At 44.4% G+C, this 15567-nt stretch overlaps 1 protein-coding gene across 1 annotated transcript in view; it reads left to right on the top strand.

Moving 5' to 3' along the window:
• Positions 1-11305, top strand: part of L3MBTL4 (L3MBTL histone methyl-lysine binding protein 4) — a 155397-nt gene extending 144092 nt beyond the window's left edge. Inside the window, 1 exon segment of the mRNA XM_070778597.1 lies at positions 10387-11305. Within this exon segment, the coding sequence (XP_070634698.1) occupies positions 10387-10405 (19 nt within the window). The 3' untranslated portion in view covers positions 10406-11305.
• Positions 11306-15567: the final 4262 nt, after the last annotated feature.

The raw sequence follows: 15567 nt of genomic DNA, 5'->3' as shown, positions 1-15567 counted from the left end.
TCCTGGACTCAGCCTCTCCAGCCTGGGATACTTAGGGACACTTGAAAAGTATAAAATCCATGACTGTCTGTACAACAGCAGAGATGTATTTAAGACACAGGCTATGAGATACGTGTATGCTGTATGCTCAGTCACTCAGACATGTCTGACTCTTTGTGACCCCATGGACTGTAGCCTACCAGGCTCTTCTGTCCATGGAATTTTTCAGGCAAGAAGACTGGAGTGGGTTGCCACTTCCTACTTCAGGGGATCTTCCTGACCTTGGGATCAAGCCTGCCTCTCTTGCATCTCATAGTTCTGGTCAAAAGCTGTATCAGTAATGTGTGTGTGTGTGTGTGTGTGTGTGTGTGTGTGTGTGTGTATGTGTGTGTGTGTGTGTACGTGCCCATGTGTGTGCGCTCAGTCGCTTCCAACTCTTTGTGACCCCGTGGACTGCCCACCAGGCTCCTCTGCCCATGGCATTTTCTAGGCAAGAACACTGGAGTGGGTTGCCATTTTCTTCTCCCGGGGATCTTCCTAACCCAGGGATCAAACCCGTGTCTCCTACATTGGCAGGCGGATTCTTTACCGATGAGCCACTGGGGAAGCCCCATGTACCAATCATAGCCACGACTTGTTGGCATTCTGAAAATGAAGTGGAAGTGGATGGCAGAAATTTCATATTTTCTCTTAGGATTAAAGTGTTCAGATAATTTAGATAATCAACAACATAAAGAATACCCTTTCAGGACTCACCTCTTCTCCATGTGTTACATTTTATTTCCTTGGTAGAAGATCTGTGTCCTTTAGGTTGTTGGTGATCTAAAATAACTGGGCACTTTAATCCTAAGAAATGATATGAAATTTCTGCCACCCACTTCCACATCACTTTCAGAATGCCAACGAGTTGATTGCATTTAGTTTGGGGTCCCTGAGAAAAGGTTAAATATTAATTAACTTGCATAGCTTTAGGCAACATTGCCAGAATCCTGCAGCCCTCTCTTTTTAGCATTGCTAATCAGAATCTTTGCTGTTATTTTCTAAACCTTAACTCTTTTAGAGTCTGGGCATACCACTGGTTTGCATGCATACTCAGTCGCTTCAGTCCTATCTAACTCTTTTCGAGTCCGTGGACCGTAGCCCACCAGGCTCCTCTGTCCATGGGATTATCCAGGCAAGAATACTGGAGTGGGTTGCTATTTTCTTCTCCAGGGGAATCTTTCCGACCCAGGGATCAAACCCAAGTGAGTCTCTTGTGTCTCCTGTATTGCAGGCAGATTGTTTACCACTTCACCACCTGAGATTAGCCAGTTACCTAAGAATCAGTGTTCCTGATTAGAAGTGGTTTGTTTACAGGACATAAAGCTCCAGTTTGCCCTCAGAATTCAGGGTGGGGAGGAAATGGTAGGGCTTTTTCCTGTTTCAGTGGTTTCTATGAATCACATTGCATGCTCACAACACATGAAACATCTCTTCTAACTTTTAGATGTAACAGATGCCACTGGATACTATGGTAAATGTGTGTGTGAGTGTGTGTGTGTGTGTATGTGTGTGTACACTCAGTTGTGTTTGACTCTTTGCAACCCCATGGACTGTAACCCACAGGCTCCCCTGTCCCTGTGTTTCCCCAGGCTAGAATACTGGAGTGGGTTGCCATTTCCTTCTCTAGGGGATCTTACTGACCTGGGGATCAAACCTCTGTCTCCTTCTCCTGCAGGCAGAGTCTTTACCACTAGCGCCACCTGGGAAGCTCCATAGTCAATGGTAATTGCCATGCTAGAATTTACCACTGTTGTGTATCAGGACTTTGGTTTGGATGATCATGGAAAGAGGACCTGGATGTGATTCTTCAGAGACTCTCGTGGTTCTGTGTGGTCTGTGCTGTGGTCCTCACTCTTTCCTACATCAGAATCTCCTATGTAACCTTTTACTAAATACATGGATTCAGGCCCCACCCAAGCTATTATAACTTAGATATTCTGGAAATGGAGCCAGGTCCCTCCGATTTAGGGGACCTGAGGGACTGAACAGGTCGCAGTATGGATCTCTGGTGGCCTGTGGATGGGAAGGTGGGAGAGAAAGGAATGGGGCAGGGGTGGGGCAGGAGGACTATCCTACAGAGAGTAAAGGTGCAGAGACCATGAGGGGCTGCACGGGCAAAACGTTCTCACGTCCTCACCATGGATCAAAGGAGAAAAGCTGTTCATCCCATTGATTTCTGGCAAAACTGACATCAAAATCAAACGCTTGTGTATGTTTTCAAGATGTATTTTCTATGGCAGGGGCTTGACACCCACAATTCTTCTTTATGACCCTTGTGACAGCTTGCCTTATCCTGGGAGGCTTTTTTTCTCCTCCCTGATCTTTATTTCATTGACAGGCAAATAAATATAACTTTAAATTTCCCAGAGCATTCGCTATGGCCCTGCTAGACAGTTCTTCGGGGTAGCCGTTCCTCAACCCTTCATCCTAATTCTTCGACCATCTTTACATCATGTTTCTGCTTCCCTATGATCTGTGTCCAGTTTACAGAGCACACATCTGAACTAGCCCCAGAAGTGTCCAGGCAGCACTTGAGGGTAGTGACCACAAATCCTGTTTTTAAGGAAAACTGGGTTTTAATGTGCTTCAGGCCAAAGGACGAAAGAAAAGGTTTCTGTCCAGCAGCAAAGCCGACTGTTGATGAGAATCGGAAAGGTAGTCAGGCCATTGTTGAAACCGGAGGTGATGGTTTTTCCTTGACTTAAAAAAAATCCCTTGAACGATTCTCCATCCCCCAGTCATTCCGTCCGTTCTTTGTACCTCGTGTTTGTGTTATCATAGGAATTGTGAACATGGAGCATTGTTCAGACCCTGTCCTGTGTGTGCAAGAGGTCACTTGCGTTTCTCGAAGCCACTGCATTTATGTCGCGCCTGTCTGTCAATGGTTGGGAGCACTTGCTCTTTGGAGATGGCTGGGGGGAGCTCCCAAGGATCTGGTAACTTGCTACTTTCATGAGGGGAAATAAATGGGGAGTGGGTGGGTTGAATAGTGCTGAGGAATTGATGCTTTTGAATTGTGGTGCTGGAGAAGACTCTTGAGAGTCCCCCGGACAGCAGAGAGATCAAACCAGTCAATCCTAAAGGAAATCAACACTGAATATTCATTGGAAAGACTGATGCTGAAGGTAAAGCTCCAAAACTTTGGCCACCTGATGTGAAGAGCCTACTTATTAGAAGATATCATGATGCTGGGAAAGACTGAAGGCAGGAGGAGAAGGGAACGACAGAGGATGAGATGGTTGGATGGCATCACGGACTCAATGGTTGTGAGTTTGAGCAAACTCCCGGAGATAGTGACAGACAGGGAAGCCTGATGTGCTGCAGTTCATGGGGTCGAAAAGAGCTGGAGATGACTGAGCAACTGAACAACAACAAGGAAATGAAGAGGCCTTGGTGACCTGGGAACATGGGACTGGATTCAACAACCGTTCAGATGTGGATTAGTCAAAACACAACCAAATCTATGTCTCCGCACACTGGCTTGTCACTTGGTCCTCTTGGAATGTTCACTCCAAGTCTGCTTGTCAGGTACCTGCCAGCAGAACCTTGGCCTCACCAGCAAATTCTGCCATTATTTTGAAATGACAGGAGAATCTGCTTCTACCTCTTGGTCTATTGTAAAATGTTTACATCTTTCTCGATATGCTGTCAGGGCTGACAGACTAAATGAGGACTTGTCACATGCCACTTTAGCTTGTCTCTGTGTATTTTCAGCCCCCATTAAAAACACAGATAGTAGTAATTAAGTCTTCTTTAGAAATCATCCCTTAGTGGTGATGTGCTTTTCAGTTCCTTCAATGAGATGCTGTACCTTGATAAATCACTCCGTTGGCAGCAGCAGCAGCAACAGAACCTGAATAATTGTAAACCCTTCCTTTGCTAATACTTAGCAAAGTCATTATCCAGTGCAGTTTCCTCACACCAGAACAAGGAGGCCTACATGAGTAAATTTTCAGAAACCCTCCTTCATCCTTTTCTTTCGGGAGGAGTCGCTGGTCACTCAAGAAATGAGTCATAAGTGATGGCACCTCAGAGAAATGGCCTTATTGCGTAGGGCCTCCCCTCCTGATATTCATCAAGTTTGGACCAATCCTGAGGCCCTGTTGAGTCTAAATCCCAAAAGAAGATGCTAAAAGTCCCTTTGTCATGATAAAGTTTCCATTTATTTCCATTTTGCTTTAAAAAAATTATAATTAAGTGTTTACCAAACATAGTAGAAAAGCTTTTGTATACATGTGTGTGTATGTTAGTCACTCAGTCGTGTCTGACTCTTTGAGACCCTGTGGACTGTAGCCCACCAGGCTCCTCTGTCCATTGGATTCTCCAGGCCAGAATACTGGAATGGGCTGCCATGCCATCCTCCAGGGGATCTTCCCAACCTAGGGATCAAACTCAGGTCTCCTGTATCGCAGGCAGATGCTTTACCATACATATATATATATATGTAAATAGTATGTTTGTGTGTTAGTCACTCAGTCATGTCTGACTCTTTGCAATCCCATAGACTATAGCCTGCCAGGCTCCTCTGTCCATGGGATTCTCCAGGCAAGAATATGGGGTGGGTTGCCATCCCTTTCTCCAGAGGATCTTCTGAACCCAGGGATTGAACCCTGGTCTCCTGTATTGCAGGCAGATTCTTTACTGTTTGAGCTACAGGGAAGTCCTTTACTATAATATAAATATTTTAGAAAACTTACGAATTTTAAAGCTGAGTGCTGAACAATTGATGCTTTTGAACTGTGGTGTTGGAGAAACCTTTTGAGAGTCCCCTGGACTCCAAGGAGATCCAACCAGTCCATCCTAAAGGAGATCAGTCCTGAGTGTTCATTGGAAGGACTGATGTTGAAGCTGAAACTCCAATACTTTGGCCACCTGATGTGAAGAACAGACTCTTTGTAAAAGACCCTGGTGCTGGAAAAGATTGAAGGCAGGAGGAGAAGGGGACAACAGAGGATGAGATGGTTGGATGGCATCCCCGACTCAATGGACATGAGTTTGGGTAAATTCTGGGAGTTCGTGATGGACAGGGAGGCCTGGCGTGCTGCAGTCCATGGGGTTGAAAAGAATTGGACATGACTGAGTGACTGAACTGAACTGAAAAAATTTATGACATTTTGATTCCACTTGTTTGATTTAGTATGAATAGAATCCTAGATCTCTAATCAAAAATTTTATATAGTTCCATGTATTTTGGCATCTAGTATTACTGCTAAAAGTCTAGAAAGTTTATTATCTTAGTGATTAAAAAAAGTTGAATAAGCCTTGAAACTTCTAATCTGATTCTTAGAATATAAAGAAATATTATATTGTTAAAAAAAAAAAAAACCAGGAAATGTGATCCAGTATTATTAACTAAAGTACAGATTTTGTTCAAATCTCAAAAAAAAAGCTTAGAATTATTCAGGGAAAAAATATTATATTATGTAAATAAAAGGAGACAGATGGGTTAAAGGGAGAGAAGACTATTTCCATTTTAGCTCAGCTTTGGAAATCTAGGCCAACACTGATAAAAATTGAAGAAACACAGATTGAAACCAGATCTGTCTCACCAGAGAAACCAGTGCTGCATGAAGGCTCCCGCCCGGGCGGCTCTGGCTGGAGAAAACCACCCACCCTGGCTTCAGAGACCTTGCTCTCCTACTGGACTTCTCCAGATTTGATTTTTTTTTTCAATGATCCAAGTCATCACCGATCAGAATGAATCATAAGTGATTTTTTACATGACATTTGGAGGATGTTTCAAAGGCAGAAAGCAAGAGCTGCTGGACTCTTCCCCCTCAGCCTGTATTTCTTGTTCTGATTAGCAGCATTTTAAAACCCAAACTCTCACTTGCTGACATTTTCATTAGCGCTTATTCCATGTTCTGGCTTTTAAATTTTAATGCCTGTCTTATAAAGAAGGAGAGAGTGGAGGCTTCCTAATCAGAAATGTATTCCTTTCAATTTACCATCGCAAGGAGTCGGACACAACTGAGTGACTGAACTGAACTGAAAGGAAAAAAAAGGAAAGAATCCCTTGTTGAATAGTCACGACCAGGATGTAAAGAGTCGTGGGGAAACATGATAAGGTGGAGACAAACACTGACTCTGTGTATCTGAGGTGCCACTGAGTCAGACGTGCGATCCTTCTGTACACTTTCCTCCCTTGAATATGTGATAGTTGTAACTCCACTGTCTTCCAGGTTTTTTTGTGTGATAAAATATACATAACACAAAAGTTACCATGTTGCCCACTTTTAAGTACCCAGTCCGGTGGCATTAAATGAATTGACATTGTATGCAATCCTCACCACTTTCCACCTCCAAACTGGAATCCTGTCCTCCTTGACTAGTAACTCCCACCTCACCACCCCCAAGCCCCAGGTCATCACTGCTCTACTCTCTGTCTCTGTGTATTTGACTGTTCTAGGTATTTCATATAAATAGAGTCATACAATATTTATCCTTTTGTGTCTGGCTTATTTCACTTAGCATAATGTCTTCAAGGTTTATCCATGTTGCAGTATGTATCAGAATTTCATTCCTTTCTAAGGCTAAATAAATTCCCACCGTATGTATCTACCATGTTTTGTTTATTCCCTTGCCATCAATGGGCACTGAAGTTCATGTCATTTTTGGACAGAGATCATTTCCCTGCTTCTTTTCTAATTGAGACGCCTTCCTGTGGGTTAGGAAATGTTCCCTCCTCTTCAGTTTTTGGGAAAAGTCTGAGAAGAATTTGGGCTTCACTGATGGCTCAGATGGAAGAGAATCTGCCTGCCAGTGCAAGAACCACAGGAGACCTGGGTTCAATCCCTGGGTTGGGAAGATCCTCTGGAGAAGGGAATGGCTACCCACTCCAGTATTCCGGCCTGGAGAATCCCATGGACAGAGGAGCCTGGCCGGCTAGAGTCCATGGGATTGCAAAGAGTCGGACACGACTGAGCAACTAACACTTTCACTTTTGAGAAGAATTTATGTAAGTTCTTTCAGTGTTTGGTAGAATTCACCCATGGAGCCATCTGGTCCAAGGATTTTTTTGTCAAGGAGTTTTTGGTTCCTGGTTCAATGTTCTTACTAATTATAGATCTATTCAGATTCTCCATTTCTCCATGATTCACTCTTGGTAGGTTTTGTGTTTCTAAGAATGTGTTCACTGCATCTGTGTTAATTTGTGGGCATATAAGGGCATATAGCTGTTCATAGTGGTCTCTCATAATCTATTTTATTTCTGTAGAGTGGGTAATAATTCACCCACTTTCATTTCTGATTTCAATAGGTTGCGTCTTCTCTTTCTCAGTTAATCTTTTTGATTTTGTTAATTTTTCAAGAAAAAAAAAACAACTCTTGCTTTCATTGTCTTTATTGTTTTCTTTATTCTGTCAGTCTCCACTCTACTGTTTATTATTTCCTTCCTTCTGCTAGCTCTTAGTTTTTCTTCTTTTTCTAGATCCTTAAATTGTGAAGGCAGATTGTTGGTTTGAGTTCTTTTTTCTTTTCTTGATGCAGCATTTACAGCCATAAATTTTCCTCATAGCACTGCTTTCTCAGAATCCCCTAAGTTTTGGTATGTTGTGTTTTCATTTAAATTTGTATCTTTAAGGGACAAATACTTGTATTTTCTAATTTTCTTTCTGATTTCCTCTTTGAGTCATTGATAAAGAGTTTGTCATTTAATTTCTACAAATTTGTGAATTTCCCAGATTTCCTGCTGTTACTGATTTCCAGTTTTATCCTGTCCTAGTCAACAAAGATTCGTTGTATGATACATATGTTTTAAACTGTATTAAGACTTGATTTGTGGCCTAACATAAGGTTTGTCTTAGAAAATGTCCCGTGTGAACTTGAGAAGAATGTGTATTCTGTTGTTGGGTATACTATTCCATATGGTTTCTGTTAGATCTGGTTAGGTTATGGTTCTAGTCCTCTATTCCTGTACTTACCTTCATGTCTGGTTGTTCTGTCTATCGGATTATGTGTTCAGTTTTTGTTACTTTTACCAGCAGAGCTCTGAGTTAGTTGCTGGGGCCCTGGTAGTTCTCCTTATTCTTTCTTTCCTGCAGTAGATAGTGTTCTGGGAGAGAGGGTGGGATAAACAACTTTCTTACTTGTTGCATTGCACGAAGATCAAACCAGTGAATCCTAAAGGAAATTAACCCTGAATATTCAGTGGAAGGAAGGACTGATACTGAAGCTGAAGCTCCAATACTTTGATCACCTTATTTGTACAGTTGACTCATTGGAAAAGACCCTGATGCTGGCAAAAATTGAGGGCAGGAGGAGAAGGGGACGACAAAGGATGAGATGGTTGGATGGCATCACCAACACAATGGACATCAGCCTGAGCAAACTCCAGGAGATGGTGAAGGACAGGGAGGCCTGGTGTGCTGCAGCCCATGGGGTAACAGAGAGTTGGACACGACTTAGCAACTAAACCACAATCCTTAAATACCTGGCTCCCAAAAGGCGAAGGGGAGAATGAAGGGAAAAAAATTTCAAGGCACTCTGAAATACCCTAAAAGCCACGTCAGCCAGCAGGGGTTGCAGCAACAGCATCTGGCTCCTCCATGCCTACCGCTCCACAGTCAGCCACCAGAACACAGAGCCCTAGCATTTGGAGCACAAGTTCCTGGTTGTCCACCCTGTACATCCTGCAAGTCACACGCAAACTGCTTGGAACATGGGTACAGCTTCTGGCCAGGGGGCTGAGGGCAGTGCACGGGTAGCCACCACTGCGCTGAGAGCCAGAGTTGACCAAAAGTAACCATGACTTATCTCCCAAGCCTCCCCTGGAAGCTGCACGCCTTCAAATAGACTCCAGGTTCCAAAATAGTTGCATCAGACAGCTTCTGCCAGTGTCGTTGCTGTCTAGAGAGGAAGCAGATTCCTGGCACTTCCTACTCACCATCCTCTCTGCCGTTCCCAGGCTCTGCTGCTGAAGGTCTGGGCAGAGAGTGGAGGCTTTCCTGACTGCCCACACAGGTGTTTAGATGACGGTAACTTTACCAAGATACACCCCAATTCTGGATTCTCATTCACCTGATGGCCCTTTCAGTTATAGATTCAAGTATCTTTGAGCTTATAGATACAAAATGCTCAGGAGAATGGGTAGCTTTATTGTATGTGTGTTACGTGTGTTAGTTGCTCAGTCGTGTCTGACTCTTTGTGACTCCATAAACTGTAGCCCAGACTCCACTGTCCGTGGGGATTCTCCAGGCAAGAATACTGGCGTGGGTTGCCATGCCCTTTCCAGGGGATCTTCCCAACCCAGGGATCCGCCCCAAGTCTCCCACATTGCAGACAGATTTTTTTAAATAATCTGAGCCACCAGGGAAGGTTTTACTGTGTGTGTGTGTGTGTGTGTGTGTGTATACATGTGTGTGTGTGTATATATATATATATACATATATATATAGCGAGAGAGAGTTTGTTTGTTTCATTGTTTTGCTTTTTTCTCAGAGACACTAGCTATGCATTTGCTGGATCTCCTTCTTTAATCTTTTCTTAAAAATTCTTTTTTTTTTAACTTCAACTGTATTTTGCTAGGATTTTTCATTTTTATCTTTTGCGTCCCTTGCTCAGTGTTCAGCAAGGTCTGTTCTCCCTTTCTGCTTCCTCCAGTTTCATCTTCATTCCTGTTAAGGTTTTATTTTTCTTTCTACTTATTTTATGTGTGTGTGTGTGTGTGTGTGTGTGTGTGTGTGTTCTGGCTCTCTTTGTTAACTTGTTATCTCTTCCTCAAATGATTGCTTTTCTACTTTGTATAGAAATGGCCAAATTCTGAGTTTCTATTGTTTTTATTTTCATAAAAGAGGAAGACCATCATGTAAATAACTTTTCAGAATCAGCTCATCTGAAAAATGTTGAAGTTTTTAGAGGATGAGTTTCGGATTTGGCCTCCAGCGTTCATGCCTCATGACGGGAAGGCTAGAGGCAGGTGGAACACACCGTGGTGGGAAGTTGGGATTTAATCAAATTCAGGGAGCCCACCGCTGATTTATTTTAAAGCCCTTGATTGCATCTCTGCCTTGCACATCCTGGCGTGGTGTGGCTGCCCCTGCAGAAAGCACAGATGGTGACTGTCAGACCCATGCATCAAACCCATGGCCCTCCTGGAGGCAGCTGTGTCCTCCGGCTGGCATCCTGAATGTAGCTATTTTCCAACCATTTTGAAAATTAGCCTTAAATATACTTTTGAAAAAAAAAAAAAAACCACATTTCTGGATGCACCTTCTTCTGCTCCTAACAAAGTCTCAGTAAATCAGAATGATGGAAGGGAGCCTCATCTCCATTTGAGGGGGAAAAAAATTGACTTGTGGGCCATTTATAAAAACAGATAAAGATGTGACATCTTCATGGATGACATGATCATGATTATTTTTACAGGGAAGAGAAAATGGAGTGATTCACAGCAATTCCAGAGAGCTGAATGCTGGCCAGTGGACACAAGTATAAGGAGACAGTTTTACTCCAGCCTAAGGAAAGTCTTCCCTGGTGGCTCAAACGGTAAAGAATCTGCCTGCAGTGCAGAAGACCTGGGTTTGAACCCTGAGTTGGGAAGATCCTCGCTACCCACTCCAGTATTCTTGTCTGGAGAATCCGACGGACAGCAGAGCCTGGCAGTCAACAGTCCAAGGGGTTGAAAACAGTCGGACACAACGGAGCAACTTTCACTTACAGATATTTAGAAAAAAACTGTTAACTTAAAACAATGAGTAACATGGACATAACAAGCGCCATGTAGATAGCATCACTGACTCAATGGACATGAATCTGAGCCAACTCCAGGAGACAGTGAAGACAGGGAGACCTGGTATGCTGCAATCCATGGGGTCGCAGTCAGACACGACGGAACGTCTGAACAGCAGCAGCTGTCTCTTAAAGATGGATAAAGGAAATATGTTCTAAGGTGTCTGAGGGACACCAGAGATCTTTTCTGAGGGCCTCTTCTCCCCTAAGCAGCAAACAAGGTGGACACGGGTGCCGCCTACACACGTCTCAGATCTCGGGGCTGGAGGAGGAGTCAGGCAGGTGCCCAGCATGGCCTGGAGAGGACTTCGGGCACGGGGACTCAGGGCCGGGGCTCCCGTGGCATCTGGAACTCGGGGCCCTGGGCTGTACGATTCCCACCCTGGTCCCCAGTGCTGCAGGCACTCAGGCTCCGCTGATTTCATCTGGAGCAGTGGTTCATTACAGCCCCCGACTCACACATTTACTCATTCACTTAACTTTACTAACAGGTAAGAACCTAGAGCTTCTGAGTACAAAAGCATATATATTTCTAAATTGCCCAATAAAAGCTTTATTCAGTTGGAAGTGTATGTTCAGTTTTTTCATTTGTTGCAAATTCCACTCTTGTGCTCTCTGAATAAAACTGTTGGAGGAGAAAACAGTATCTATTCAAGTTGTGTCCTTGAAGGAAATAATAGCTGTCCTCACAACTCCCCTTTTTAATTACTTTTACTACCCAGGTTGAAATAAGCACAGGAGCTGTATAATGATGGCGATGATTATAATGCATAATTCTGTGAAGTTTTTGTTTGAAGGATCTCTCAGTGAAACCGTCTGGTGAGCAACACATGACTGAGTTCATTTCTGTTTTCTTAGGATTAGGTGTCATCAGGATGCAGAATGTATAATTACCCTCTAGGTTGAACTGATGTCTATCTCAGATGAGATGACATTTTGTCAGGAGGCAATGTGAGGTCCAGATAGGTTAGGTAATGTGCCTAAGGTCACACAGCTTGACTCCGGCATAGCTGGGATTGGAACCCAGATCTCTCTGACTCTAAAATCCATGCCCACTCTTTCCACGGTAGTACGCTTCAGGCAAAATAAAGTAATTGCTGTAGATGTACACACTGCTGTGGTAAAACAGGAAGGGGTTCTTTATTACAGCAAGGAAGGCAGGGTGATCCATGGATCATGTTACAGGGCCTCCATTGCAGGGAAATGAGTGGGGCGGATACATGGTGGATCAGCTCCTTCTCCCTCTAAAATGCTGCATTTCCGTGCGAGGTCTCTGTCCTATTCCAGGAAAGGTCCGTGGCTTGTATTGTTCATGGCTTCTACCTTAGTTCCTTTTTATTTAATTGCGGTTGTTCAGTTGCTCAGTCGTGTCCAGCACTATAATTCTAAAGCATCAGTTCTTCTGCGCAAAGCCTTTCTTATGGTCCAGCTCTCACATCCGTACCCTACACGTTGATTAATTCACTGCACCATTATTTACTGAGCTCCTAAGAGGTGCCAGGCACAGTGGAAAAACACAGGGTTCCGCCTTCAGAGAGAATCAGGCTTCTTGTTTGGAAAGTTCCTGGGGTTATAACCAGCCTACGTGACTTTTAAGTCTTTGCTTCTCAAAGTCTGATCCTGAGAACCACCACGGGAGCATCACCAGAGAGCTTGTAGCAATGACAGAACCTCAGTTCCCCACCACCCATTCTATCAATACATGAGCAAAACCCCCAGGAGACCCAGCACAGCAGAGCCTGAGAAGCTCTGCCCTGAGACTCAGGGTCAAGTCAGGGTAGCGGAGTGAGCTGGTTAGGTGGATTGTATGTTTAGTTTACAGTGGCTGTATACCTGTGGGTTTAAGTTGTCCTTCACATAGCAAACTCTTTCTGAGGGATTGTTAACGTAAGTGACACTCCTTGGTACTGGAGAGCACCACTAAATTACAAGTAAGCAAATAGAGATTTACCTCTCCTGTTCGAAAAATGACAACTTTCCAGACACTGCTCATGTTTCCTTCTGCAAATATTTATCCAGTTACCCTTGCATTCAGGGGATTTGTGCTTGCTCAGACGTTGTGAATTGGTATTTGCAGGCTTGGCCAAGCACCTGCTTGTGTGGCCGGCACAGGGTTTTCATAAATGTTTAATCCTTTGTGAGCATTTAAAAACCGAGAGATTTTCATGTAAAAATGCAGACTTCTGGCTTCTCTGGAAAATCAGGCAGCCCCACCTTCCTGATGGCACAACAGGCTAGCTCTGGGGGCCCCCTCCTACAAGTAGGGGCCATGCTCACCCGTTTACCCACCCCCACCCACTCCACCAGCCCCCTGGACTGGAAGCCCCAGAGCTGACCCTGCCTCCTGGAATGGCCACCTTTTAGTCACCTTCAGGGTCTCCGTTCAGAAGCAGCCCCCACAGGAGGAGAGAAGAGGGCAGGACTGTTGGTGAGGATGGATATACGGCTCCAGGCTTGCGATCCTCAGCCCTGGTGCAGGAGTTCATAAAGGCATCAGTGCCCACTCCCATCGACACCCCAGAAAGTCTGACTTAACTGGTTTGGGCATCACCAGATTTAAAAATCTCCACAGGTGATTCTAATATGGCTTGAGAACTACCAACTGAGCCCATATATCAATACATTACTTGCAAAAAAACCTGAAATATGCCAAAGTGAGGAATAAAATATGCATACATATGTGTGTATGTGGATACAAGGGCTTCCCAGGTGGCTCAAGTGGTAAAGAATCTGCAAGCAATGTAGGAAGTGCAGGTTCCATCCCTGGGTCAGGAAGATCCCTTGGAGAAGGAAATAGCAGTCTACTCCAGTATTCTTGCCTGAAGAATCCCATGGACAGAGGAGCCTGACAGGCTACAATCTGTGGGGTTGCAAAGAGTCAGACACGACTGAGCACACACACACACACATAAATTGACAGAATTACCTTGAAGCCTCATTTCTCTGAAGATTCAATGAAGCCTGCTGATCCAAGATGTTTTGTCTAATGACCGACCATTTACTTTCCTATAGAAAGAGAGTCGGCCAAGCAGATGAGTAGTGTGAGCAAGATGGCTTTAAACTTCGTTATAGAAACTAGACTTTTTTTTTTAGGATTTAAATTCAAATGCTGCCTTGAGCTAAATATAATTTACATTCTCAATTACAAAAACAAGAATTTGCAGGATACCAGCCAGCACTGTGAGTAGATCATCCAGGGCCCCTCTGACAATTGCTTTTACCGTAGAATTGCTTTACTGCCTTGTCTATTATCACATAGCCCAAAATTCTATTAGTACTTTAATTGTTTTAGAACAATGTTTATTACTGTTGGAATTCAGCTGTTCATGCCACAGAAGTGTCTATCCGAGGGACATCATTAGAGGATGACCTCCTGTAACACCGCAGCTTTAGTGGGACCTGTCCCCTCACCCCAACCCTGATCCCGCTCAGGTCCTCAGATTTGCAGATTTGGCTGCAGCACTCTGGCAAGTGAAGTGCCTGCCGTTTCGGGCAGAGCCTCTTGATGAGGGAGTCTGACAATCACCAGAGTAATTCATACGATGGCTTTATGCAAGAAATTTCATTATTTCTAATAGCTGATTGTGGTTTAATATTTTAATGTAATTATGCTTAATTATATATTGTAATAATGCATTGATCAGGCTTTGGATCTGGGTCTAAGTAAAATACAGCTTGTGGAAAATTTTCCTCCAGTTTTTTTTGTTTTTTTTTTTCTAAAAAGGAATTAAGTCCTGAAGTGAAACTGGATGCAAATCCGACAAGCAATCTCTTGCCAGAGAAAATATTGGCATAATATATTTGAATGGCCTAGTTTATCAGCTCCCTTGGCTAAATCCCCAAAGCATATACTGTTTGAGAATTATTTCGGAGCTTCTGTTGCTCACCCTTGCACTAACCTACTTTGGGTCATTTCTGTTTTGTTTTATGAGCTTTTACCAACCGGCCGTCTGCGTGTGGGAGACACATGTCATGTACTGTGATGGTCATTAAAATGCGGGAGAAGAGCTTGGAACTAATGGCAAGATAAGACTGGGGTCTCACTGGTCTGTGCTGCCCACTGTGGCCGGACACGCCAGCTGGACGCAGACAGCAAGAGCTGACATACAGCCCCTCAATGTAGGGGCCGCGCAGACCCTTCTCCACCCCACATCCCCACCAAGGCATCTCCCTTGTGAGGGCCCCCAAGGTGTGGGACCTGGGGCTTGACAGACAGCCAGACGTGGGCCTCAGCAAAGTCCCCAGAAACAGAGGGGCCAGCCCGCCCACTCACGAAAGGAGAGGAAGGGAAGGGAAGGGGAGAGGAAGGTAGAAAAGAGACCCCAAAAGGGAGCAGTGCCTCACATTCACACAGTCCTGCCCCATCAAAGGAACCCTGTTCCCATGAGAATCCTGCCTTGTTGCTGACTCACGCCATCTTCCAATGGAGAAACCTGCGGCTCCAGAAGTGGGACACGCGGCGCACACAGGCGTGCACGGGGCGGCCTGTTGCCGAGTCCGGGGCTCTGTCCCCACGTCACAGCAGCCTGGCCGCGCCTGCAGGCAGCTCCTCACAGGGGACAGTGCTCCCTGGCTCAGAACTGTTCATTCTGCGCTTAGCAGAGTTTAACAGTGCCTGTTTTGAAATCTTTCCTCAAGAGCACATTGTAAAGTTTAGAAAAAGGAAACAACAGAAAAAAAAACCTTGCCGCCACCAGAGGAGAGAAGGGAGAGAAAACCTCCCAGCAGAGGCTCCCAGAGAAGGTTTATTAAAGGTCACCTCGTTCGTGACGGATGAGATGGTTGCATGGCATCACTGACTCAGTGGACATGAACCTG

This window comes from Bos indicus, chromosome 24 (assembly GCF_029378745.1).
Source record: "Bos indicus isolate NIAB-ARS_2022 breed Sahiwal x Tharparkar chromosome 24, NIAB-ARS_B.indTharparkar_mat_pri_1.0, whole genome shotgun sequence".
NCBI lineage: Eukaryota > Metazoa > Chordata > Mammalia > Artiodactyla > Bovidae > Bos > Bos indicus.
The sequence above is the reverse complement of the archived record's forward strand: the minus strand, read 5'-3'. Positions and strand labels throughout refer to the sequence as shown.